This window comes from Arvicola amphibius, chromosome 9 (genome assembly GCF_903992535.2).
Source record: "Arvicola amphibius chromosome 9, mArvAmp1.2, whole genome shotgun sequence".
In the NCBI taxonomy this organism is placed as follows: domain Eukaryota; kingdom Metazoa; phylum Chordata; class Mammalia; order Rodentia; family Cricetidae; genus Arvicola; species Arvicola amphibius.
Window position 1 is genome coordinate 34,748,988 of NC_052055.2, and position 27,960 is coordinate 34,776,947.

The 27,960-nt window shown below is 53.8% G+C and overlaps 1 protein-coding gene across 1 annotated transcript; it reads right to left on the reverse strand.

Moving 5' to 3' along the window:
* Window positions 1-7,256: 7,256 nt before the first annotated feature.
* On the reverse strand, window positions 7,257-27,874 carry Eppk1 (epiplakin 1). Its single transcript, XM_038342166.1, is given in 3 exon segments — window positions 7,257-8,945; window positions 8,947-21,394; window positions 27,821-27,874. Coding segments are annotated over 2 exon segments (13,461 nt in total). The 5' UTR covers window positions 21,349-21,394; window positions 27,821-27,874; the 3' UTR covers window positions 7,257-7,886.
* Window positions 27,875-27,960: the final 86 nt, after the last annotated feature.

Sequence of the window (27,960 nt, forward strand, 5' to 3'; positions counted from 1 at the left end):
TGGCAAGTTCTAGACTACCTTAGTGACCGCAGTTCACCTTAATTTCCACTTAAATATCCTGTCTTTAAATAGTCACCTTTCTTTTTGTGAGACAGAGTTTCTTTATGTAGCCCTGGCTGTCCTAGAACTTGCTCTGTAGACCAGGCTGGCCTTGAACTCAGAGATTCGCCTGCCTCCCAAGTGCTGAGATTAAAGGAGTATGCCACCACCACCCCGCCAAATAGTCACATTTTGAATTACATTTAACCTAATGGTTAGAATGTCTATATTTTAACTTTTTAGAATAATTTTCATAACTAGTTACTTTTAAAATCAATACAGTTTATTAGTAGATTATTTTAAAGACTTTTTGTCTTGTTTTGTTTTAAGCCTAGCCTTTAACTACTAAGCCATTTCTCAAGCCTTAGAAGGATCTTTAAATTTTGAACACAGAAGGATGACATGTTGGCGCATGCCTGCAATCTCAGCACTTGGAAGGTAGGAGGAGGCCGGAGAACCAGAAGTTCAAGATCATACACAATTACACAAGAAGTTCGAGGCCAGCCTAAAGTCCATGAGGCTGGGCCTCTAAAGACAGACAAAAGAATTAAATATAGAGAGCTGGAGTGTTTAGATGCAAAGTTAAGAGTGCTGACCGTTCTTCCAGAGGAACAGGTTTTGATTCCCAGCACCACATAGGGGCTCACAACCATCTATAATTCCAGTCCCACCTAGGGGATTTGATGCCCTCTTTTGACTTCTGTGAGTACCAGGCATGCATGTGGTACACAGACATACATGCAGGCAGAATACTTATATTAATAATAATTATTATTAATATATTAAATAAATATTAATATTATTTTAATTGTATTATATAATACTAATAATATATGTAATACAATTAAAATAATTTAGAATTGAACATAGAGTTGTTTCTTTCCATTATAACAAGAAATAAGAACAGCACTAAATTCCTAAGTTCTTTAAAGAAATAAAAGGGAAATGCTCCTGGGAATGGGGTGAGAACCCTTGACCAGGTATGGACTGGATGTAAAGAGCGCCTTGCCTATGTCAGGGATTACAGTGTAGCCGTGGGTATTACTCCAGCCAGAATTTCGGCAGCAAGAGAGTCATTGTTTATTAAGGAAAGACTGCCACACAACAGGCAAATATCTCAGAAGGCCCAGAAGAACAGGGAGAATATTTTGAGACTGTGCACAAAATAGGAACAAACCACAGAGAATCAAAAACAGGATCCTATGCAAGGACAGCATGTGAGCTGGAGAAAGGGGCTTCTCTGGATCCACTGTGTGTAGGGCTTCCTTCTCAGTCCCCACAGTGAAATAGACTGGCAATTGGCTTGGCTTGACTCACAAGCCTCGCTGTAGACATCAAGACAGAGGCCATACCTGCTAATAATCCTCAAAATAATTCAAGTAGGCCCTGGTAGGTGGTCTTCAGAGTCACTAGATGAGGGTGACATTGTATACACTAATACTTTTTATTAAAGGTCTGTATCTATAAGTGGGTCCTTGGCTCTCTCTGGGACCTACTCTACCTAACTTCTTTTTTGCTTTGGAGAGCTCAACTCTCTACCCAACCACAGTTTGTTTCTCAGAGGCTCTCAGTTGTCTGTGGGGTCCTTGTATCTTAGCTGGGGCTTTGGAGAGCAAGACTCACATCTTGCACATCCTAAGCAGGTGCTGTGCCAGTGTGATACATTCCCAGCCTTGGGAACTTCTTTTTGTTTCTCTTTTTTATGACCCTGGCTGTCCTGGAACTCACCCTGTAGATCAGTCTGGCCTTGAACTTACTCACAGAGATCTGCTTGTCTCTGCTTGTCTCTGCCTCCCAAGTGCTGGAGACACTTAAAGACGTATGCCAGCACACACCAAGTTTCTTGGAAACTTCTTAAAAGCAGACATTAATGTCTGACCACATTTGGCAAATTCCATTTCATCACCGTGTTCAATACTTCTCTGCCTGTATCTCAGTCCTTTCCTGTTAGGAATCAGTTGAAGCACATTGAAAGATTTTTTTTTTGTTTGGTTTTGTTTTTGTTTTTTTGAGACAGGGTTTCTCTGTTCCAGCCTATCCTGGAACTCACTCTTGTAGACCAGGCTGGCCTCGAACTGACAGAGATCCACCTGCCTCTGCCTCCTGAGTGCTGAGAGTAAAGGTGTGCGCTACCACTGCCTGGCTCATTGGAAGATCTTACTGTGTTCCTTGCTTCCCATATCCTCCCTGTGCTCTATGACACCCTCACTGTGTCCTGTTTTCCCACAAGGCCAGTTGCACTGACTTGAAGTTCACCCACGTCTGGGGGCAAGTTTTGTGACATGCTGCTTAAACTTTCCTGTTGTTAAATCTGTTTAATTCTACATACTGTCTTTCTTTCTTTCTTTCTTTCTTTCTTTCTTTCTTTCTTTCTTTCTTTCTTCCTTTCTTTTGTTTTGTTTTATTTTTCCAGACACAGTTTCTCTCTGTAACCCTAGCTGTCCTGGAACTAACACTTTGTTGACCAGGCTGGCCTCAAAGTCAGAGATCCACTTACCTCTGCCTCCACATGCTGGGATTAAAGGCATGTACCACCACCACTTGATTCTTTATGTAGTTTTCAGGGTGAGGGTTTCTCTTAGTAAAACCATCAGTTCCCTGGTGACCTTTTCAGATTTGTCTCATGAGCGTGGTACCCAGGGCTCGTGCCTGTTGCCTGCTCCATTATTTCTGGGCACTCTCAGTCCTGCAGCCATCATTCTTGGTGTGCCCTGGCCTCTGACTATGTGATGGGCACTGCTTAATTTATTTGTTTTAGGAGGATAATCTCAATATATTGTCCAGGCTGCTTGTGAATGGGCTCAAAATGACCCTCTCATTTTAGAAATTCTGGGACTAGGGAAGTCAAGAGAATAAATTTTCAACACTGTGCCCTGCTGGCACTGCTTTGAAAGTTTTCTGCAGAAGCAAACTGGAGGTGCCACATGGCACCTCTTCTTCCAGAGAAAGTTGTTTGTAACTTTTTTGTTTTGTTTTGCTTTTTTGAGACATGTTTCTCTATAGCTTTGGAACCTGTCCTGGAACTTGCTCTTGTAGACAAGGCTGGTCTGAACTCACAGAGATCCGCCTGCCTCTGCTTCCTGAGTGCTGGGATTAAAGGTGTGCGCCACCACCGCTCGACATGTTTGTAACTTTGAATGTCTGGAGCCACATCAGCTAAACTCAAAACCTTATTTTCTAAAGACCACACCACTGGTGGGAGTATGTTTAAGTGGAGGAGTTGGTATACCTATTTCTACTTCCTGTTCTATTTCCTGGGTCCTGAGATTATTAGTGTGAGCCACCACATACAGCCCTCGGGTTTAAAAAGATAATAGGGGGGGGGAGGGGTCTCTTCCCAACTCTGCTGATTCCAAGGTAATCGGATACCTAAGAAGTCCCAGCTTCTGCTGGGTCCATTACAGTTAAAGTCGCTGTAAATGTGACTTGTGGGAAGTCCCTGGGACACAGGAATTAGGTGTCTCCTGAGCCCCAGAGTCTCAGCCCTGGTGTGGGAGGAAGGTCATCCATGTGTTTTGCTGTGAAGCCATCCGTCCCCATTTAGGCCTTGCACCAGATGAATCAGCTCCTACCCCAGCCTCCGCCACACAAGCGAACCTGGAGGGGTTTACACAACAGAGAGCATACTCCTCTTTCTCACATCCTCCTTGCCCCGGGTATGCTCTGCTCTGTCTGGGTGGAGCGAGGGAAAGAGGCCAGGCAATGGACTGCCCCCATCTGTCCTTCATGTCACCAGGAAAAAGGAATAAATGAATAGTGTGATGGTATGTTGGCAGCTGGACAAGAAGTCATGTCTGACCTACAGGGAATAAAGCAACAGAAACCGCTTAATACCTGGCATCCAGCCTTCAGCCTTCTGTGAAAATCTCTCTCCCCCTCCCCCTCTCTCCTTTCCTCTCCCTCCCTCCCTCTCCCTCCCGCCCTCTCTCTCTCTCTCTCTCTCTCCCTCTCCCTCTTCTCTCCCACCCTCTCTTTGTGTGCCCGTGTGCCCGTGTGCCCGTGTGCCCGTGTGTGTGTGTGGTGTTTTGTTGTTGTTTTGTACTCAAACTCATGGTCTCCCTGCCTCAACTTCTGGTGCTGAGATGACAGGTATGCCCACTATAAAGTCAGTTTTGAACACAAGCTATTAACTAATTCGTGCCTTTGGATAGTTTCCATAATAACTTGAATTTCTTTTTAGCTAGAAGGATGCCTTGGACTGACTTTTTGGGGGGTCTTCTATTAAATTAAGAAGGGAAGAGGTACAAGCATGTTTTTAAAAAAAGCTGTTCTTTGGTGCTATCATTGCAAACGTTTTGGGATCCCTGCCAGGATACCCTTGACTTGTACGCACGGCCACTTTGGAGCCAAGTGCTGTTACTATGCTCCTTCAACCAAAAAGGGGGAAAAAGAAAACTGGAATGCCGAGAGATCAGGAACTGGCTGAAGAGCAGGTGGATGGTGGTCAGAGGTGGTCCTGGGAGTTGAAGGCAGCAGCGGAAGCTTGGAGCATGGATTCACTGTTTCTGGAGGCCACAGTCAGTTTGTGACACAGGTGTCTATGGCTGGGAGACATTTTAGGGGATTTCAGAATTAGATTTGCTTTGCAGAGACTAACAGGTGCACAGGGGGGCTGCTGCGCCTCTTGAATTCTGACCCCAGTCACCCCTCCTCCCTTTCAGACACACAGCATGCTGCCCGCTGACTGTTCCAGAACACCTCTTGTTAGCGCAGTCAGAAGTTACTGGGCACAGACAGCAGAGGTGGGCTACTAGCATGCTTTTTCCAAAGCTCGATTGCCTCGAATTTAGGACCACGAATTTGCTAGAACAGGATATAACCAGAGGCAGCCTTGCAGTGGCAGACAAGAGCTTGCTGGGTGCGGATACAGCCTGTAGTGGATGCTCACAAGTTTGCAACCAGTCCTGGACCCTGGAAGGTCATTACTTTACAAGTCAGAATAGTGATTACTGAGTTCCCTATGCCTGACCAAGACAGAGGAACGGGCCTCAGCCCAGATCTCCCACAGCTAATCCCTCTGGATAGAACATGAACAGCTACCTTTTTGGGGGGGACTGAGGGACTGGAATGCTCGCAGTGGTGCCTGGATGGGAACATCAGATCAAAGAACAGTTGGTAAGGTAAGAGTCAGCACAGGGAATTAAAAGGTGGGCTTCTAAATGGAGGGTCACAAGAGTACCTCTGGTGACCAGAGTATGTGGGGGGTCCAAGAAACCTAGCTGGAGCTAGAGGAGAGGCCCTCTGCTCTTCACACAGTTCACCCAAGCCTCAGAATCACTTCCAAACTGAGGGGCACCCATGAAGAAAGTGTCCCCACAGGACAGCAAAAGCTTCAAAAGGGAATGGGTACTGAGACCACTAGATCAGTAGATGGACATCACCCCTGGACCAAACCTAACCAGAAGGAGGGCCAGCTGCACAAAAGGCCAACATGCTTAGGACGCCTTAACAGAACACAGTAGGTCATGAAAATATACAGGATAAACAACAACAAAAATGGCCCTACCTCGGGAGGCAGAGGCAGGCGGATCTCTGTGAGATCGAGGCCAGCCTGGTCTACAAGAGCTAGTTCCAGGACAGGCTCCAAAGCTACAGAGAAACCTTGTCTTGAAAAAACAGCAACAAAAAATGGCCCTACATTCTAAGTGCTGGGATGAGTGGGTGGGTCTGGAGAGAGAAGCTAACTGACAGATGGCAGCAATGATAGTTCAGGAATTAGAATCATCAGGAGAAAGTCCACAATAGCAGGTCAGGTTTATTGCTCAGTGTAAAAAAAAAAAGCCAGTCAACTGCCAGACAAGCTATTATATTTATAGGATGATATAAATTTATATTATTTATAGATCACACTCACGCGGACACACACAAATCTCAAATTCGGATGTAGAAAAGAACTTCAGAAAGACAAACAAAGCTTCAAAGCCCAGTGAAACAGCATCAAGAGAGCTAAGATCACGGCATTGGAGCTCTGAGAGGAATAAGAAAGACAGGCCTACAGAAAAGCACTTCTGTAATAATGTCCGAAAATGTCCTAGATATGATGACATCTATAACTTTCTGGTACAAGGGACTTCATCACACTTCGGATAGGATCAGCTCAGAGGACACCATTGCAGGCAGCCTGCGGAGGTTCTGCAGAACAGAGGGCACTCAAGGTCACTGAAGGCACCCACACTACCGACTGAAGGACCGGACCGGAGTACAGCCCCTGCCCTCACCACCTGACTCACGCTGCATTCTGAGGCAGTCCTAGCAAACTCAGCCTACAGAGCTCAGCCAAATTTCAGGTTGTTTGGCTCCCTTGTTTAATCTCTGTATTAAGGATTAAAGTTTTGTGAACGAAGCTTCAAATATCTAAGATAAAAATGAGAGCTTGTGGATGGGTGGAGAGATGGCTCTATAGCAGAGTACTGCAGGACCCAGGGTCAATTCCCAGCGCCCACACAGAGGTTCACAGCCATCGGTTCCTGTTCTGGGTGATCTGACATTCTCTTCTGTTCACCACAGGGACACATGTAGCAAACAGACATAAATGCAAGGCAAAACAGTCATACAATAAAAGCAAGTAAAGATATACAATTTAAAGATGATAATAAATAAAATTAAAATAAAAGAAAAGCTTTTTTTCTAATTTACCTCACTTTGTGTCTATGAGTGTTTTGCCTACATGATTGTATGTGTGCTACCTGAGAGCCTGGTGTCGTTGGGAGTCAGAAGAGGGCATTGAACCCATTTGAACTGGAGCTATGGATGGTTATGAGTCACCATGTGGGGAACCAAACCCAGGTCCTCTGAAAGAACAGCCAAGTTCTCTCAATCTCTGAACCATCTCTGAAGCCCCTGCTGCTTAGCCCTTGTCACTTTGTTGGGCTATCCTGCACCACGCTGAGACTCTGCCAGCAGGAAAGCCATGACCAGAGGAAAACCTTGCCTTAGATTTGTCCAAATTTGGAGTCAAAATAAACCATTTTCTCCATAAAGCAAAATCAAAGCCTCAAATCATTCCAGATAATGGGAATTCCAGTCATATATAAACATATCTGGCAAATCATCTGCCAGGGCAGTTGCTTAGCTAGTCACTACTGGGGTGGGGAGGACCCACAGACTGAGCTGTGCCCAGGAGATCATAGCAAACTTAGCCCACAAGAGGGGAGAGAAATAGAGGAGACAGTAGTGCAGTCAATGCTACGAAAGCAGAGGCTTTAGCTCAGGAAAAATGAGTCCCCGCCAAATTCATTTTATTGTCAGAAATTCATTTATTATCAAAAGACATGTATACACTAAAAACTGAAATACAATGAACGACTACTGAGATGATTCAGAGGCTCATGGAGAAGATGAGCAATGGTGGGCTAAATGCAGAGGCAAACCAGGCCACGCCACGTGCCAAGTGCCCATATTTAAAATGTGAAAGAGTTTTGACAAGCAAGGTGGCTTACACCTACAATCCACCAGTGTAGGAGATCAAGGAAAGATCACAGGTGGGGGCGAGAGTGGTGTGGATCACAGGGTGGGTAATCATGGGGCTGTCTAGAATACAGGGAGAGACTGTATTAGACCACTCATCCCAAGTCCATGATCCCACCAAAACAAAAACAGAAAGAGTCAAAAGAAGGGGCGAAACAACGTTGTGGAGGAAAAAGAACAGAAACAAGGAGGACATACATGGAAAAACAAACAAACAAACAAAAACAAAAACAGAAACAGGGAGGTTAGAAAGATGAAAATAACCTAAAATTAAACCCTGATGCAGTAAAATTAAAAGTATAAAAAGACAATAACAATCCAAAGAAAGGATAAAGAAAACACTACCGTATTTTTGAGAAAAAAAAAAAGAAAAGAAACATTTAGCGCTTCAAGAGAGACAGAAACAATAATCCAGTTTCAGGGTCAGGAATGGCTCTCTGCAAAAGCTGGAGGTACGTGAGGTTCTCATGTGTGTTGGGGTCAAAGAAGCCCTTGGTGTCATCCCCAGGGTCTGCCAAGATGCTGTTCATCTCCTCGTCAAAGTAGCCACGTTGGTAGGCCACGTCCACGGGCACACGGTGGCTGTGAACAGGGTCAATTACACCACCAGTAGCAATCTGGGCCTCCAGCAGTCGAATTGCATGATTCTTTACAATGAGGTCCTTCTGCATGGCCTGGAAGAGGGAGATCCGTTCCCCCGTGTAGGGGTCCGTGTAGCCGGTGACAGCACGCTCAGCAGACAGCAGCTTCTCTTGGATCTCGCCACCCACCACGCCTGCTGCCACGGCCTCCTCCACAGACAGTCTGCGGTTGCCCACCGGGTCGATGACGAAGCCCGTGGCCGCCTGGGCCTCCAGCAGTACCAGGGCTGTGCCGGGCCTCAGCACGCCCTTCCACATGGCCTGATAGATGCTCATCTTCTCCTGCCGGCCAGGCTCTCCCTGGACGGGCACCAGGACTCCCGCAATGCAGCTGGTGCCCTCCAGGTAGCGCTTGACAGAGTCCATCTGCGTCACCTCCTGCAGGGTCTTGGTCCCTTGTGCCAGTTCCCGCAGGGTCTCCTGGTCTATGATGCCAGACGTGTGCAGCTCGGATGCAGATACCTCGTGCCTCAGGCCAGGGAAAGACACCTTGCTGAGCCGTTCTTCTGTCTCCTCGATGACCTGGGTGAGGATGGCGATGAGGTCCTGCAGACCCAGGGTGCCAGCCAGGTGCTGGGCGAGGAGCTCCTCCCGGCGGGTCTCACTTAGGTACGAGGAGAACAGGACTCGCCACACGGAAACCGGCCCACCCCGGAACTGCCCACGGCATACGCTCATGGTGGCAGCACGCAGAGCCTGCTCCTGGTTCTGCCTGGCAGTGTCGGCCTTGTCCCCAACCGCCTCCTTGTCTGGGAAGGTCCCTGAGCTTCTGGCCCTGGTCTCCTGTCGGTCAGGCGAGGGTCACAGTCAGCTTTGGATTGGACTCCTGAGTCTCCTCTGCTTCCTCAATGATGGTGGTCAGCCTTCGGGTCAGCATGGGCAGAGTCAGCGTCCCAGAGCTGAACTGGGCCAGCAGCTCCTTCCGGGTGTCCCTGCTCACATAGCTGGAGGACAGAACTTCCCAAACCGGCACCTCTGGGCCCCGGAGACGACCCACTTTTACTTCCATGGTGGCCTTACCCAGGGTTCCTTGGGGATCAACACGCGGGCTCCCTTCCTTGGCTCGGGCCAGCAGTGAGAGGAGGGTGGTGCTCACTTCCTGAACGGTCAGCCCGCCAGCTTGGTACCTGCGCAGCAGATCCTGGCGCAGGCTCTCGGGCACCTCGCGGTAGAAGAGGAGCTCCCAGACAGAGATGCTCTGGCCCTGGTAGTCGCCCGTGCCTGGCGTCACTCTGGCCTCACGGAGGGCACGTCTCAGTTCCTCGCTCAGGTGGTGCACACTGGAGCCCTTTCCCGCCAGCTGCAGCATGTAGAACCCAGTCTCTGGGTCCCGCACACAGCGACGGAGCAGCTGGAGGTAAGTGAGGTTCTCGTGTGTGTTGGGGTCAAAGAAGCCCTTGGTGTCATCCCCAGGGTCTGCCAAGATGCCGTTCATCTCCTCATCAAAGTAGCCACGTTGGTAGGCCACGTCCACGGGCACACGGTGGCTGTGAGTGGGATCGATGACCCCGCCCGTGGCAATCTGGGCCTCCAGCAGGCGGATGCCATGGTCCTTGACAATGAGGTCCTTCTGCATGGCCTGGAAGAGGGAGATCCGTTCCCCCGTGTAGGGGTCCGTGTAGCCGGTGACAGCACGCTCAGCAGACAGCAGCTTCTCTTGGATCTCGCCACCCACCACGCCTGCTGCCACGGCCTCCTCCACAGACAGTCTGCGGTTGCCCACCGGGTCGATGACGAAGCCCGTGGCCGCCTGGGCCTCCAGCAGTACCAGGGCTGTGCCGGGCCTCAGCACGCCCTTCCACATGGCCTGATAGATGCTCATCTTCTCCTGCCGGCCAGGCTCTCCCTGGACGGGCACCAGGACTCCCGCAATGCAGCTGGTGCCCTCCAGGTAGCGCTTGACAGAGTCCATCTGCGTCACCTCCTGCAGGGTCTTGGTCCCTTGTGCCAGTTCCCGCAGGGTCTCCTGGTCTATGATGCCAGACGTGTGCAGCTCGGATGCAGATACCTCGTGCCTCAGGCCAGGGAAAGACACCTTGCTGAGCCGTTCTTCTGTCTCCTCGATGACCTGGGTGAGGATGGCGATGAGGTCCTGCAGACCCAGGGTGCCAGCCAGGTGCTGGGCGAGGAGCTCCTCCCGGCGGGTCTCACTTAGGTACGAGGAGAACAGGACTCGCCACACGGAAACCGGCCCACCCCGGAACTGCCCACGGCATACGCTCATGGTGGCAGCACGCAGAGCCTGCTCCTGGTTCTGCCTGGCAGTGTCGGCCTTGTCCCCAACCGCCTCCTTGTCTGGGAAGGTCCCTGAGCTTCTGGCCCTGGTCTCCTGTCGGTCAGGCGAGGTCACAGTCAGCTTTGGATTGGACTCCTGAGTCTCCTCTGCTTCCTCAATGATGGTGGTCAGCCTTCGGGTCAGCATGGGCAGAGTCAGCGTCCCAGAGCTGAACTGGGCCAGCAGCTCCTTCCGGGTGTCCCTGCTCACATAGCTGGAGGACAGAACTTCCCAAACCGGCACCTCTGGGCCCCGGAGACGACCCACTTTTACTTCCATGGTGGCCTTACCCAGGGTTCCTTGGGGATCAACACGCGGGCTCCCTTCCTTGGCTCGGGCCAGCAGTGAGAGGAGGGTGGTGCTCACTTCCTGAACGGTCAGCCCGCCAGCTTGGTACCTGCGCAGCAGATCCTGGCGCAGGCTCTCGGGCACCTCGCGGTAGAAGAGGAGCTCCCAGACAGAGATGCTCTGGCCCTGGTAGTCGCCCGTGCCTGGCGTCACTCTGGCCTCACGGAGGGCACGTCTCAGTTCCTCGCTCAGGTGGTGCACACTGGAGCCCTTTCCCGCCAGCTGCAGCATGTAGAACCCAGTCTCTGGGTCCCGCACACAGCGACGGAGCAGCTGGAGGTAAGTGAGGTTCTCGTGTGTGTTGGGGTCAAAGAAGCCCTTGGTGTCATCCCCAGGGTCTGCCAAGATGCCGTTCATCTCCTCATCAAAGTAGCCACGTTGGTAGGCCACGTCCACGGGCACACGGTGGCTGTGAGTGGGATCGATGACCCCGCCCGTGGCAATCTGGGCCTCCAGCAGGCGGATGCCATGGTCCTTGACAATGAGGTCCTTCTGCATGGCCTGGAAGAGGGAGATCCGTTCCCCCGTGTAGGGGTCCGTGTAGCCGGTGACAGCACGCTCAGCAGACAGCAGCTTCTCTTGGATCTCGCCACCCACCACGCCTGCTGCCACGGCCTCCTCCACAGACAGTCTGCGGTTGCCCACCGGGTCGATGACGAAGCCCGTGGCCGCCTGGGCCTCCAGCAGTACCAGGGCTGTGCCGGGCCTCAGCACGCCCTTCCACATGGCCTGATAGATGCTCATCTTCTCCTGCCTGCCAGGCTCTCCCTGGACGGGCACCAGGACTCCCGCAATGCAGCTGGTGCCCTCCAGGTAGCGCTTGACAGAGTCCATCTGCGTCACCTCCTGCAGGGTCTTGGTCCCTTGTGCCAGTTCCCGCAGGGTCTCCTGGTCTATGATGCCAGACGTGTGCAGCTCGGATGCAGATACCTCGTGCCTCAGGCCAGGGAAAGACACCTTGCTGAGCCGTTCTTCTGTCTCCTCGATGACCTGGGTGAGGATGGCGATGAGGTCCTGCAGACCCAGGGTGCCAGCCAGGTGCTGGGCGAGGAGCTCCTCCCGGCGGGTCTCACTTAGGTACGAGGAGAACAGGACTCGCCACACGGAAACCGGCCCACCCCGGAACTGCCCACGGCGTACGCTCATGGTGGCAGCACGCAGAGCCTGCTCCTGGTTCTGCCTGGCAGTGTCGGCCTTGTCCCCAACCGCCTCCTTGTCTGGGAAGGTCCCTGAGCTTCTGGCCCTGGTCTCCTGTCGGTCAGGCGAGGTCACAGTCAGCTTTGGATTGGACTCCTGAGTCTCCTCGGCTTCCTCAATGATGGTGGTCAGCCTTCGGGTCAGCATGGGCAGAGTCAGCGTCCCAGAGCTGAACTGGGCCAGCAGCTCCTTCCGGGTGTCCCTGCTCACATAGCTGGAGGACAGAACTTCCCAAACCGGCACCTCTGGGCCCCGGAGACGACCCACTTTTACTTCCATGGTGGCCTTACCCAGGGTTCCTTGGGGATCAACACGCGGGCTCCCTTCCTTGGCTCGGGCCAGCAGTGAGAGGAGGGTGGTGCTCACTTCCTGAACGGTCAGCCCGCCAGCTTGGTACCTGCGCAGCAGATCCTGGCGCAGGCTCTCGGGCACCTCGCGGTAGAAGAGGAGCTCCCAGACAGAGATGCTCTGGCCCTGGTAGTCGCCCGTGCCTGGCGTCACTCTGGCCTCACGGAGGGCACGTCTCAGTTCCTCGCTCAGGTGGTGCACACTGGAGCCCTTTCCCGCCAGCTGCAGCATGTAGAACCCAGTCTCTGGGTCCCGCACACAGCGACGGAGCAGCTGGAGGTAAGTGAGGTTCTCGTGTGTGTTGGGGTCAAAGAAGCCCTTGGTGTCATCCCCAGGGTCTGCCAAGATGCCGTTCATCTCCTCATCAAAGTAGCCACGTTGGTAGGCTACGTCCACGGGCACACGGTGGCTGTGTACTGGGTCAATGACCCCGCCCGTGGCAATCTGGGCCTCCAGCAGGCGAATTCCATGATTCTTTACAATGAGGTCCTTCTGCATGGCCTGGAAGAGGGAGATCTGTTCCCCCGTGTAGGGGTCTGTGTAGCCGGTGACAGCACGCTCAGCAGACAGCAGCTTCTCTTGGATCTCGCCACCCACCACGCCTGCTGCCACGGCCTCCTCCACAGACAGTCTGCGGTTGCCCACCGGGTCGATGATGAAGCCTGTGGCTGCCTGGGCCTCCAGCAGTACCAGGGCTGTGCCGGGCCTCAGCACGCCCTTCCACATGGCCTGATAGATGCTCATCTTCTCCTGCCTGCCAGGCTCTCCCTGGACGGGCACCAGGACTCCCGCAATGCAGCTGGTGCCCTCCAGGTAGCGCTTGACAGTGTCCATCTCCGTCACCTCCTGCATTGTCTTTGTGCCTTGTGCCAGTTCCTGTAGGGTGTTTTTGTCTAGTATTCCAGATGTGTGCAGCTCAGATGCAGACACCATTTGTCTCAGACCAGGAAAGGACACCTTGGTGAGTTGCTCCTCTGTGTCTTCTATGATCTTGGTGAGAATGGTGATGAGGTCCTCCAGAGCCAGGGAACCAGCTAAGTGCTGGGCAACCAGCTCCTCTCTGTGGGTCTCACTTAAGTACGAGGAGAACAGGACTTGCCACACTGAAACTGGCTGACCCTGGAACTTCCCGCAGTTTATGTGCATGGTCGCAGCTCGCAGGACCTGTTCCTGGTTCTGCCTGGCTGTCTCAGTCTTGTCCTTCTTGCTTTTGTCTGGGAAGGTCTCTGATCTTTCTGTTTCACTTTCCCTTTGGTGTGACACACTGTCTTTCAGTTGTTCAGCCTCCTGTGTGTGTTCTGCCTCCTCAATAATAGTGGTGAGTCTTTGGGTCAGTTTGGGCAGAGTTAGTGTCCCACTGCTTAACTGGCCCATCAGCTCCTTTCTGGTACTGCCACTAACATAGGTGGACAGCATCACATCCAACAAAGGCACCTGGTTTCCCCGGAGATGGCCAACTTTTATTTTCATGGTAGCCTTGCCCAAGACTTTCTGTAGATTCACATATGGAGTACTGTCATCAGTCTGAGCCAGCAATGAGAGGAGGGTGGTGCTCACATCCTGAACGGTCAGCCCGCCAGCTTGGTACCTGCGCAGCAGATCCTGGCGCAGGCTCTCGGGCACCTCGCGGTAGAAGAGGAGCTCCCAGACAGAGATGCTCTGGCCCTGGTAGTCGCCCGTGCCTGGCGTCACTCTGGCCTCACGGAGGGCACGTCTCAGTTCCTCGCTCAGGTGGTGCACACTGGAGCCCTTTCCCGCCAGCTGCAGCATGTAGAACCCAGTCTCTGGGTCCCGCACACAGCGACGGAGCAGCTGGAGGTAAGTGAGGTTCTCGTGTGTGTTGGGGTCAAAGAAGCCCTTGGTGTCATCCCCAGGGTCTGCCAAGATGCCGTTCATCTCCTCATCAAAGTAGCCACGTTGGTAGGCCACGTCCACGGGCACACGGTGGCTGTGCACAGGGTCAATAACACCACCAGTAGCAATCTGGGCCTCCAGCAGGCGAATGCCATGGTCTTTGACAATGAGGTCCCTTTGCATGGCCTGGAAGAGGGAGATCTGCTCCCCGGTGTAGGGGTCGGTGTAACCAGTTACAGCACGCTCAGCAGACAGCAGCTTCTCTTGGATCTCGCCACCCACCACGCCTGCTGCCACAGCCTCCTCCACAGACAGTCTGCGGTTGTGCACAGGGTCAATGATGAAGCCCGTGGCTGCCTGGGCCTCCAGCAATACCAGGGCTGTGCCGGGCCTCAGCACGCCCTTCCACATGGCCTGATAGATGCTCATCTTCTCCTGCCGGCCAGGCTCTCCCTGGACGGGTACCAGGACTCCTGCAATGCAGCTGGTGCCCTTGAGGTATCTTTTCACATCTTCATTTCTTTCTATCTGGTCTACTGTGGTTCTGCCTTCTTCCAGGTCCTTCAGAGTCTGTCTGGTGATGACGGCTGAGCTGAGCAATTCCTCTGCTGTGACCTGAGTTCGTAGTCCTCGGAACCAGAGTTGCCTGCTTTTGCCTTCCTTGTCTGCAATTATTTGTAGAATAACTTCTACCACTCTGTGCAGTGCCCGGGCCGTATCACCTTTATATATCCTGACCAGTTCCATCTTTTTCTCCTCCGACACATACTCTGAGTTGAGCAGTTCCCACACAGACCGCCTTTGGCCTCTGTACCTCCCCACTGTCACTTCCACCTGCTCTGCCTCCAGGGCCCTTTTCGTGGCCTCATCAACATACTCCATGTCCTTTTTGTCCTTAACCACTGGGAACAGTGCCCAGCCTGACTTCTCCTCCCTCTGGCACCTGTCCTGCAGCTCCTGGTACGTGACCTTTTCTTGTGTATTGGGATCCACAAACCTTTTCCTCATGTGCCTCTGATCAGCAATGAGCACAACGGTGTCATCGCTCAGACAGCCACGCTTGCAGGCTGTTTCCAGGGGAACTCGGTGGTGGTGCCGTGGATCGATGACCCCGCCTGTGGCCACCTGCACCTCCAACAGCCTCAGGGCCTCCTCCCGCCTCACTAACTTCTTCTCCATGGCCTGGAACAGTGGGATCGTCTCGCCTGTGGCTGGGTCTTTGTAGCCCTTGGCTGCCTTCTCTGCATTCACAAGCCTTTCTCGCAGGTCTTCACCCACCAGGCCAGCTGCTACGGCCTCATCCACACACAGCCTCTGGTGGGTACGGGGATCCATCAGGTACCCAGAAGCAGCCTGTGCCTCCAGCAACTGAGCTGCAAACCCTGCTGGAATGAGCTCTTCTCTGCTGGCCTCGTAGAAGCTCATCACCTCATGCGTGAGGGGTGCGGTCACTCCAGCAATGCAACTGCTGCCTTCCAGGTAGGTGTTCACATGCTCCAGCTGGTGGAGATCCTGGCACCCTTGCTCCCCACTGTGAAGCGCATCCAGGGTCTTCTTGTCAAGGATCCCAGAGTTGAACAGTTCTGCTGCAGTCACGTCACCGTGGATGCCTGCCACCTTGATGTTTTGGTTTTGCTTCTCTGTTTCTTCCACGGTGGAGATGATGACCTCCAGCAGTTTATCTAGGCCTATGTTCTGGGCTCTGTAGTCCCGCAAGAGCTTTCTTTTCCTTCCTTCTGTAAAGTACTGAGAAGACAGCAGGTCCCACACAGAAACGGTCTGGCCTGCAAACTTGCCTACGGACATCTGCATAGTTCTGGATCTCAGAGCTTGCCTCGTGGCCTCATCAATATACGTGTAGGTTTCTCCCTTCTTGACAATTTCCAGCATGTACAGGCCTGTCTCGGGGTCCTCCACACAGCGCTCCAGCAGCTGCAGGTAGGTGAGGTTCTCATGCGTGTTGGGGTCGAAAAAACCCTTGGTGTCGTCACTCGGGTCAGCCAAGATGCGGTTCATCTCTTCATTGAAGTAGCCACGCTGGTAGGCCACATCCACGGGCACGCGATGGCTGTGTACAGGGTCGATGATGCCCCCCGTGGCGATCTGAGCCTCCAACAGGCGGATGCCATGGTCCCGGACAATGAGGTCCCTCTGCATGGCCTGAAAGAGGGAGATCTGCTCCCCAGTGTAGGGGTCCGTGTAACCGGTGACAGCACGCTCAGCTGATAACAGCTTCATATAGGTCTCCTTGCCAAACATCCCTGCCTGGAAGGCCTGCTCTACAGTCAGCTTCCGGTTTTCCACAGGGTCAATGATGAAACCGGTGGCTGCCTGCGCCTCCATCAGCACCAGCGCTGTGCCTGGCCTCAGAATGTGCCTTCTCAAGGCCTCTGGGATACTCATCTTCTCTTTGGTACCCTGAATAAAGACCCCAGCAATGAAGTTGCCTCCTTCCAAGGACCTCCTTACGCTGTCCATCTCTGTCACTTCCTGGACTGTCCTCTTCCCCTGATTGAGTTCATCCAGTGTCTGCTTGTTGATCAGCTGGGACCTAAACAAGTCCCCAGCTGAAACCTGCTTCCGGAGCCCTTTGAAGGTGGCCTGAGGGGGCTGCTTCTCTGCAGCCTCCACCAAGGTGGTGACCATACTGATGACCTGCCTCAGGGCAGCAGCCCGCCCAGAACAACAGAGTGCCACCAGCTCCCGCCGCTTTTCAGTTCCAACGTACTCAGAGTGTAGCAGGTCCCAGAGTGACACGCTGTGTCCTTTGTACCTCCCCATGCTGATAGGCACCTTCATAGCCCTCAGTGCCACTGCAGTGTGGTCGTCCACCTCAAGCACGGTGTCCTGGGGCAGTGGTAGCAGCCACAGGCCAGTGTCGGCATCCGGCACGCAGAGTTCTTTGAGCTGCTGGTATGTCACCTTTTCGCGGGAGTTGGGGTCAAAGAAGAGTTTGTTTTCGTTCTCAGTGGCAGTCAGCACCTGGCTTGTCTGCTTGTCCAGGAGGCCAAGCTTGCAGGCCACCGCCTGGGGCAGGTGCACTCCGTGGGCAGGGTCCACAACACCCCCCGTGGCCAGCTGGACTTGGAGGAGAGGAAAAGCCTCACTCTTGGGCACAAGCCCCTTTTCCATGGCTTGCCAGAGAGAAAGGGAGCCGCCTGAGTAAGGGTCTGAATACCCCGTGACGGCCCTCTCCACCTGCTGAAGCCGTTCACTCAGCTCCCTGCCCACCAGGCCGGCCTTCACCGCCCCCTCCACTGACAGTCTCTGGTTGGTTAGTGGGTTGATGAGGAAACCAGATGCCACCTGGGCTTCCAGCAGCTGCTGGCCCAGGCCTGTGGGCAGAAGGCCATCCTTTACAGCCTGGGCAATGCTCAGCTTGGTCTCTGAGGGCTGCAAAAGCACACCGGCCACACAACCTGTGCCCCAGAGACAGGCCTTTACAGCAGGCTCTTGGGCTACTTCAGCCGGTGACTGTACACCCTGTGCTAGTGCTTCTAGTGTCTCTTGGGTAATAATACCAACGTCTCGTAGCCAAATGGCAGGGACCGCACCCCGTGGGCCTGGCACGGAGATGCGGGCCCGGGCCAGGAGCTTTGCTGCATGCACCCAGTTACGCACGGTGTCCTGTAGCTGCGGCACGGAAGTCTTCCCAACCCTCACATCCTCAAGGAAGCCCCTGCGCTGCTCCTCAGTAAAGTGGCAAGAGGTGAGCAGATCCCAGAGGGACAAACCATCCTCAGTGCCGGCTGATGCCTGAAGGGTCTCCTGGATCTGTGTATCAGTGGGGATAGCGGGAGCATCTTCTGTCAGGGGTAGGAGGTGAAGCCCAGAGACTTTGTCTTGGAGACATTGCTCCAGAAGTTGGGCATAGCTGGTGTGTCCCCGGCCATCAGGTGTGGGAAAGGTCTCAGGAGAGCTGGACAAGGCCACCTTCATCTCTTGATCAATGCAGCCCCGCTGGACTGCCACAGGCATGGGGAGGTGGAGGTGGGTTGTGGGATCAATGACACCTCCTGTGGACACCTGGGCCTCTAATAGGCGGGTTGCTTGCTCCTTCGGGACAAGGCCCTTCTTCATGGCCTTGAACAGGGACACCTTTTCTCCAGAAAAGGGGTCTCTGTAGCCAGTGATAGAATACTCTGCTCGTTTCAGCTTGCCATATACGTCTGCTCCCACCACTCCCCTGCACACAGCCTCATCTACCGTCAGGCTCTCCATACTGCAGGGGTCTGTGATGGCTCCAGTGGCTGCCTGGGCCTCCAGCAAGGCCAGGGCCACACCAGGAGCCAGCAGCTTCTTCTTCATGGCCTGGTAGAGACTGATTCGCCGATTGGAGGGCTGTAACAGCACACCACCCACGGTGCCTGAGCCCTGAAGGTACCTGCGGACGTCACCCATGTGAAGGAGGGACTCTGGGCTGACCGCCCCTGTCAGCACCTGGTCTAGGAGTTCCTGGCTGATGATGTGGGCCTCTAAGAGCTGGTAGGCACTGACCTGGCCCTGTAGTGCAGGCACTGTGATGTCTGCCCACCTCGTCATCTCTCTCTCTAGCAGCTGAGTGACCTGCTCCAGTGTGACCTTGCGCTGCCGAAAGCGCTGCAGTAGCTGCCTCCTCCGGTCCTCTTTGAAGTATTCTGAGTTAATGAGCTCCCATGCAGAAACTCGCTGCCCCCGGAACCGTCCATATCTCACGGATAGCAGTAGACTCTGGAAGGCCTGCCGAGTGGCGCTGTCTACCAGCTGGGGTCGTGTACCACTAAGTGGCAGGAGGTGCAGGCCTGTCTCAGACTCATGTACACAGCGCTCCAGAAGCTGCAGGTAGGTGAGATTTTCATGTGTGTTGGGGTCAAAGAAGCCCTTGGTGTCATCAGATGGGTCTAACAGGATAGAGTTCAGCCTCTGGTCAAAGTAGCCACGCTGGTAGGCCACGTCCACAGGTACACGGTGGCTGTGCACAGGGTCAATGATACCACCAGTGGCGATCTGGGCCTCCAGCAGGCGGATGCCATGGTTCCTGACGATGAGATCCCTTTGCATGGCCTGGAAAAGGGAGATCTGCTCCCCAGAGTAGGGGTCCATGTAGCCAGTGACCGCACGTTCTGCAGACAGCAGCTTTGCGTATACGTCAGGCCCAATGATGCCAGCCCTCAGTGCCTCCTCCACAGAGTATCTCTTGTTCTCTTTGGGGTCAATGATAAAGCCTGTGGCAGCCTGGGCCTCAAGCAAAATCAAGGCAGTACCAGGCCTGAGGAGCCCCTTGCTGCGGGCCTCATAGATACGGAGGCGTTCCTGAGACTCAGGCAGCAGCAGGCCTGCAATGCAACCTGTGCCCTGAAGGTACCTCTGCACTGAGTCCAGGCTGCCCACATCCTGGGCTGAGGTCTGTCCACGTTCTAGCTGCTCAAATAGGTCCTGGTTGATTATCTCAGCCTTCAACAGTTCTCCCGGTGTCACAGTGTCCCTCAACCCAGCAAAGGTGACTTTGGCAGTGGCTGCAGCCTGCTCGACAATGGCCTTCAGCTCAGCTGCCAGCTCCTCCACTGTCAGGGCCCCCTTCTGGTGCTGATGGGCAAGCACTGCCCTCTGTTTAATGGGCACTGCCTCAGAAAAGAGCAGTTCCCAGAGGGATACAGGCCGGCCCTGGAACCTCCCTACAGAGATGGAGGTTGTGGCCTTGCTCAAGGCCTGCCGAGTGCAATGATCAATAAATGCGGGTCCCTGGGGCTTATTTACATGGGCTTCTCCAGGGAGAGGCAGGAAAGCAAGCCCTGTCTCTGGGTCGGTGACAGAGAGGGCCAGCAGCTGTTCGTAGTGAAGACTCTCGTGTGTGGTGGGGTCTGAAAAGCTCATAGCCTGAGAGAGATGCTGCTGAGTCTCTTCATCCAGGCAGCCAAAGCGCAGGGCAGCCTCCAGGGGCAGCCGGAACCTGCGAGCTGGGCATATAAGCCCACCTGTGGCCAGCTGGGCATCCAGGAGGCGCAGAGCCAGTGGCTTGTCCACAAGCTCCTTCTTCATTGCCTGGAAAAGGGGGATGCGGGAGCCGCTGAAGGGGTCATGATACCCAGTCACTGCCTGCTCTGCAACCAGGAGCTTCTCGTGGAGATCCGGGCCGACCAGACCCTCCCTGACCGCCTCCTCTACCCACAGAGGCTGGCCCGTGGCTGGGTGCACGAGGGTGCGCGTGCCTGCCTGAGCCTCTAAGAGTTGCACTGCAATGCCCCTTGAGAGCAAGTGTTCAACTGTAGCTTGGAAGAAGCTCTTCTTGTGGCCTCCAGGCAACAGGACAACCCCCGCCAACCCTCCAGTGCCCTCCAGATAGCGCTGCACCTCAGGGCGTGTGGCCACATCCGACACCACCAGTGTGCCCTCCTGCAGGCCTCGAGCTGTCTCCTCGTCTAGAACTCCTGCCTCCAGCAGCGCTGATGCACTGGCTGCGCCACCCAGGGTGCGAAAGGTGGGCTTCAAGGGCAACAGGGGCAGCCCTGAGCTGGGGTCTTGCACACACCTACTCAACAGCATGCAATATGGCAGCTGTTCTAGTGTGTTGGGGTCAAAAAAACCTGGGGCACCCATGCTGGGCTCTGACTCCACCAGGCTGAGCCATGTCTCCTTGTCTAAAAGGCCCTGCTGGCAGGCTACCTCTGGGGCCACTCGCACTCCTTGGGTTGGGTCTACCAGGCCCCCAGTAGCTAATTGAGCCTCCAGCCATCTCATCCCCGAGGTCCTGTCTACAACTTCCTTCCTGATGGCCTGGAAGAGGGCCAGCTTTCTTCCTCCGTAGGGGTCAGGATAGCCAGTAACCGCACGCTCAGCAGCCAACAATTTCTCCTTTAGCTCCAGTCCCACCAGATCCCGCCTTAATGCCTCAGGCACAGGAATAAGCTGGCCCTGGGCAAGGTCTACAAGGCCTCCAGTGGCTGCTTGGGCCTCGAGCAAAGCCAGCCCAAGACCAGTAGGCAGGAGGCCCTGCTTCATGGCAGCGTAGAAGCTCTGGGTCTGCCCTGAAGCTTCCACATATACCCCAGCAATACTTCTGGCTGTGGTAGGTGGCACAGCCTCTGCTTGGGGCCCAGAATAGGTGCTGGGTCCCAACTGGTGCTTCATGATCTTAGGAGCAATGGGTTGCTCAATGCCATTGGCAACCACGACATCAAGAGGAGGGGGTTGGCCGTTCATCACGGACAACTGGTAGCCCAGAACTTGCTTAAGGTTCACGTGTGACCTGTAGGGGATAGAAAGATTCAGTCAGGGACCCTGAGTGACCTGACAGGTGGGAAAGATAGGATCATGGGGTCAGATACAGGTTCATCTAAGCTGAGAGAGTCCCGAATCCACAGCCAGATGTAAGGACTGGAGGACCCCTGAGCAGCCACAGAGGGTCATGGTAATCAAGGGACCTCCAAGGGCATGAACAAATCTCATTGTTTGGGGGAGAAAGGCCCAACCTGCCAGTCCCTTCAAGAGGGATTAAGACAAAGACAAGCTGCCCAAAGAACTCAGACAATGCAAGAGTCAGTATGGTCAGTTTTGAAATCAGACTGCACCCTACTTTAAATTACACCATATTGTACAAAACAGTATCTTTCCAGGCTGTGCCTTGCCCTGGGAGACGCCATTCTACAATTTGGCTTTTGCCATTTTGAGGAAAGTAGGTTGCAGGCTCTGGGCGGGTCCACAAACAGAACCGTCTGTCAGGCACCAGCTTCCACACAGGCTGAAAGGACTTATTCCCGGCAATAGAAAGAAAGGCGCCGTAAAAATTTATCAGCGTGAACTGTGACTGTAGGTACACATGGGCGTATTAAAACCATTACCAGGGAAAACCAGGCCCAAGAACTTATCAGACATACCCATCTGAGAAAAGCATACAATTCCCTCACCCGGATCCTATAAAGTCATGGACGCCTAACACTGCGATGGCCTGGCCTTGCATCCACCTGGCACCTGGCAGTGCATCCAGGACCGGCGGGCAGAGGACCCTGCAACTGTCAGTGCAGCTTTAGCGTGACTCTGTCCTCTGTTGCTGATGCGTCCTACTTGACTCCGGGCTCCTCTATCATTTCGTCTCTCTGGACCTAGACCTGAACCTGCCATTTCCTGGTTTTGAACCCTGCTTTGGTTGTTCCCCACGCAGACTCTACGGCTTGGTTCTCAAACCCTGACAGCAGCAGCCCCCTCCTGGTCTTGTTTGGCGTCTTATCAATAGACTCTCAGAACTTCAAGGACTCTCCTTGAATCCAGTTGCAGCCTCTTTGAGTTGTGTTCACTCTCTAAACCACAAGTATACATAGAAATAGAGAAAGATGTTTACTGTGTGCTGTGTGAGAGGTTGCTTTACTAATTAAGATTGCAGTATCTTGCCTGCCTCCACCTTGGCCAGATTACTGGAGTCGGTGGGATTACCTGGCAAATTCTTTGCATTTTGAAACTGCTGAACCTTGTGAACTTGCTGTCGTTCAGTAAATTCTGACACTGTAGAAAGACACAAACATGCTTGTCCACATTTCTGGCATACTGTACTCATAACACACAGGGACCTGAGGCCAGCTACTCTCAGGATTCCCTGTGGATTATCTGGCCTCTACTCTAAGCCTCCAGGCTTCTAATGCATAGGACTTGAGGCCTCCCCTGGCTTGGGGACTCCTCCCCAGTCCTGCTCTAGACTCAGAAGATGTATGTTGGGTCTTCATGCCTGTGGGTCCTGGGTCTTTTGGCTCCAGGTCTCTAAGCTTCTGCCAAGACTTGGAGCTTTGGAGTTGGGCTGAACTGATTGCCCAGAAAGGCAACTCAAAGTCCTAACCTGCAGGACACGACTGTAACCTTATTTGGAAGCAGGATCTCTGCGAACGTAACTAAGATGAGATCATCCTGGAGGCCTGCTGGCTCCAATCCAGTGCACCTGGCATCTCTAGACGATGGCAGACTTGCTCAGGAAGAAGACAACCAACCACCCTGCAGACTGAGCCTGCACACTGTGTCCTTTCTTAGTTCACAGCCTCAGTATTTCCAGAACATTCTCTCTGCTTGGAAGTTCATCCAGGCTGGTCCTCGCATGAACTTTGGGAGGGGCCTACCTACCCCTCCCCAGCACACGTTTGTATTGAACTTAGCAGACAGACTTTGAATCTGGACACTGAAGACAGGATCCTCCTGTACCAGGATTCTGCTCTGACCGTCTGTGTCCAATGAATTAAGAGATTCCTGGCCTGTCCTCAGCTCTCTACACCTGCAGCTTGAGCCAGCCAGTCCTGAAGTCATAACCCACTCTGTGTACTTCTGGATACAGATCATCTCGTGCCCTTATACCTCACAATCCCCCTTCTACTCTGTTCTTAAAGATGCTTCAACGGGTCCAGCTGCACACTGACTGCCCGCTGGTCCACCTCTCACGCATCTAAATTCTCATGGCTTTGCCATGGCACCCCGAAGCTCATCCTGTCAATTCTCAGCCAGACTTCCTGCTCCTGTGGGCCCAGGTTTCTGCGCCATGAGCACAGGAGCCATCCATGCTCTCATCAGCTACCTCAAGGCCTCACCAATGCCTACACCACGTATGGAAGGCATAAGGCAGGAAAACGGGAGTGAAGTTGGCTGGCTGGGCAGCATGCCCAAGGCAGGTGCATAGCCTATCCTGTGGATGATGAGTCAGCCTTTGATATCATGCGATTCAGTAGACTAGACCTGACCAACTTAGGGAGGGTAACGGGCAGGTGGTCCCACTGACCCCTTCAAGAATTGCCCTATCTGAGGGCCTGCACCAGGTTCAGCTCTTTGACATGATTGGGGGGAGACTCTGCAGGCTATAAAGCCATGACCCCTAGGGTTACTACTGAGATGGCATTCCGGCCATAGCTTTGGTAAAAATGTCACTCTTCATCCCCTCCCTCGGGCTGGTCCTGAGACTTCTGGGGTATCTTACTGCTAACCCGCTGCTCAGAGTCTCAGGCCTCTAGTCTATAAGCTGGCAGGCACCTGGACAGGGTCAGCAGTGCCCACTACCAGCCTGCAGCAGAGCACCCAGGGCCCATGCTGCCAGTTTCAGGGCTACTATCCAGCTCTTCCCGGGTGAGACGTGCTTGTAGGGCGCAGAGTGGGGTATGGAAAAAGAGTAAACAAGACACAGAAAGCAACGGTAAGACCACAAGAGACTGGGAGTGACCAGTTGAACAGCTGTGGGTGAAGGCCCAAGCAGCTACATTGTTAGGGGCCCCAAACCAGAACAGGAAACCTCAAATAGAACAGAACCACCATTTGCCAAGTCCCAAGTCAGGGTGGTCTGGGCTCTAATTTAGGATGAGTATCTTGATTAATACATCCCAAACTCTCAAAGCCATAGACTCCCTTGATGCCCCTGTACCCGTGAGAGTGTCCCTCCTTAGTCAGCCTACCCACTGCAGGGGCCAATGCCTTCTCTCTCCCACAACTTAGCCTAGGGGCCTGAAAGGAGGTCAGGAACCAACCCAAGAGGGTGGCAGGGGATAGGCCAAGAATCAGATTGGCCAGGGAAGGGTTTTCTAGAACAGAGGACAGACAGAACACAGCGGGAAGGACTCTTGAACACACAAACCTTTACAGAGACTGACTCTGGAGCCTGCGGAAGGCTGTGTCTCTCTAAAGAAAGCAGCCCAGGCATTGGCAGTGTGTGCTTGTGGCATGGACTGAGCCCAGGGCTCCTGGACTAGCCTTGACTTATCCATTAGGAAGGTAATGGCCCAAACACAGAACAACAAAGTTCAGGTGCTAGTGACGACCCAAGGAGGCTGAGGAGAAGCAGTTAGAGGGGTCTAGCCACAGAGAGTCTCAGAAAGAGTTAGAAGATCAGGTATCCCTACATATGAAGGGCTATTGATAGGCCCATGAGTGAACAAGAGCCCAAATCCAGTGCCTGGGGTACAGGTACCACCAGCCCCCAACTCCTGGGCGAGAATGAACATCAAGAAAAACAGGTGCAACCCAACTCCAGTGGAGGAGAGCTCGGCCAGCCACCCATTGTCCATGCTATGACAGCGACCTGGACCCTCGGAACACCCACCAGCTCCTAGAGCCTGAGAGTCACTAGGGTCCCATATCAGCTTGGTGTGGCCACAGGGATCATTTATGGTTGTCTCATGTCTTTAGGAAGAACAAATTAAGGTGTTCCTTGGCCGTGGAGGATGAGGTATCCACTGGGGGAAGGCCAAGAGGTCAGTGACTGGCTGTGGCCCTTCACACTGTCCGTCAGAAGCTGCTGGCAGATAGGCTGTAGGGATAACACTAAAGGCACAGCCTAGACTTCGGCTCTCAGGTGACACCCTGCCGTCTTGGCACCATCCCTTGGACATAGTATTTCTATTCTAAACCATGGATATCCCTAGCGCTAGGTCCCAGTGCAGGGTCTTCTCCTGCCCAGAAATCAAGGCCTAGGAGCAGCGGTTCTCACATTGGAGGAGTGAGTTCCAGGGTCCATAGAGAAGAAATACCTGTGAGGGCAGACTTGATTGGCAAGGGGGGAGGGGCCACTACACCATGGATGTAGTGGTCCTCGTAGCCATGTGGCAGCTGACAGTAAATGAGAGAATACAGCTACTCTGGCCAAAGAGAAGACTCCCAGGGAAGGGGGTCTGGTCGCGCCCCAGTGACCCCAGCCAACAGCTGTAGTGAATCTGTAGAATTTTTTTCTAGATGACTGGAAGAGGTAACATGGACCTAGATGACCAACAGTACCTGAAAGCCACAACAGGACCAGGCCCATCCCACAGAACTTCTCCTCCTGCACTTTCTCAGGAAGGTACCCAATGGTATCCTAGAGACTGGTTCGGAGTTACCGTGTGACTGTAGCAGACACAGGGCTACCTGGACTTGTCTACTTTCAAGGACAAGCTAGACAGCACGGCAGACCAGCCTCTCCCACCAACCTGCTTCCTGTCCCCCCCATGACCGTGTGTGTCCTAAGACCACCCCTAATGACTCATCCCAGACTCTGCTTCCCAACACTGTGAAGCATTGATTTGGGGGAAACCATGTGTGGTGCTGCCCAGGGCAGGGCAGAGCACTGGGGAGAGGCTCTAAGGAGGTGGAGCCTGGGTACCTGTCCCTTGACATATGGCTAGATGAGCGTGGGGCAGGGGAATCCAGGACAAGCAGTTCGCTGTCCCGCCAAGGTGTAACACAGAGCCTTGGGACTAGAGTAGGGACAGAGACTGCCAGAGGGCATGGTCTTGAGTGGCTCCTGACCTGGACATGGACAGCCAGCCCTGACAAGCACGCTTTATACAGAAAGGCAAGGCCTGAGTGAGAAGCCAAAGCAAGCTTAAGCACGCAGCTCAAGTTCCCTGAACAAAGAGGAGATTCAGGGTGGGAAGCCACCACGGACAAAGAACCAGAGAGCAGAGACTCTGGGGAAGGGGTGGGGCTGAGAGACTGAGTTCTGGAGTGTGTGAGGTGCAGCCTGTAGCTGGCAGCCACTCCCTGACGGTTGGTGGGTGACCTTGGACCTGCTATGACTCTCCCTGGGCCCGGCCCCTTTCCAGGCATGTGGAGGAGTAGACACTTGGCAACTGCAGCGGTTGCCTGGGAAAACAACCAGACACAGGGGTCAAGAATTTAAGGAGTATACAGAGCTCCACTGAGGAGGGCAGAAGTCCCAGGAAGTGTCGATAAAGGTAAAGGATCAGGGTCCCTGGTCTGGGACTGAAGCCCATGTAAGGACTTAGGGGAAAGGTTTGGGGAAGGCAGGTAGCACGCACTCCTACAGCAGAGAGTGATAAGCCCTTCCTGCCTCTGAAGAGACCGGTGACAGGCTGCTCTAGCCACCAAGAGGAAAGAGGGTCATTTCTGAGCCAGGTGGGTCAGCATCTCTAGTGCATCAGACACCACCTGTCACCACACTGAAGGGTAAGCCCTCACCCCAGGCTGTGACAAGGATAGGCACAAGGGTGTTCCTCCTCCCCTTTCCCCTCCCCCCCCCCCCCCCCCCCCCGCTGCTACTGCTGCTACACTGAGCTAGTCAGAACAGAATGAGGAGGCCAGGCTGGGCAGACACGGAGACAGAAAACTCGGTCTCTACCCCATCATGAGCAGGGCGAAAGAGGGCATTAGCTGTACCTTGCCCAAAAGACAGAAGTCACCGACGCTGTTGCAAGCTTGTCATGATAAGCAAGTGGGGATAGAGACACAGCCCTGCTCCCTTCCTCTTCTTCCCAAGGGCCCTGATAGCAGCCAAGGGGCCATCCCTGTGGCTGCTTACCCTGAACAGCTGGTAGCTCCTCCTTGGGTCAGCACCACCTCTCTCACGCAAACAGGGCTGCCAGGAGCCTCTTGATTGTTGGCATAATTGCCTCTGTCATAGGATTTCTCACCACTAACCTCACTTTTTGCAAGGGGGTACAAGGAGTACCCCGGCTGCAGGGCCAAACAGCACACCACATATTCTGCTGGAACCTCCAGACAGCCCCCCATACACCCCAACTGCATATCAGCCTGGCAAGGACCTCAGTTTCCTGGTCTGTCCCAAGGACTCAAGGGTTTCCCACCTCCAACCCGGAGCTCCGACTGCCCAGGATGGTAAATGGGACCCCAGGTCCCTCAATAAATCTACCTGGGGCCACTGGCCCCTGGCTCCCACGGGTGTTTCGGTTTTATTTCCCCCAACCTGCCCTTATGTCCCCACCTGCTGTGACAGGGCTGGTGCAGCGTCCTTGGTCTCTCTGCTCCCTCCACACCCGAGCACCCCGCCACAAGCATTTAAATCTGCATGGCCCCTCCTTATGGTGACCCAAGTCCCTTCCCCATTGAGGGCGGTAGGCGGGG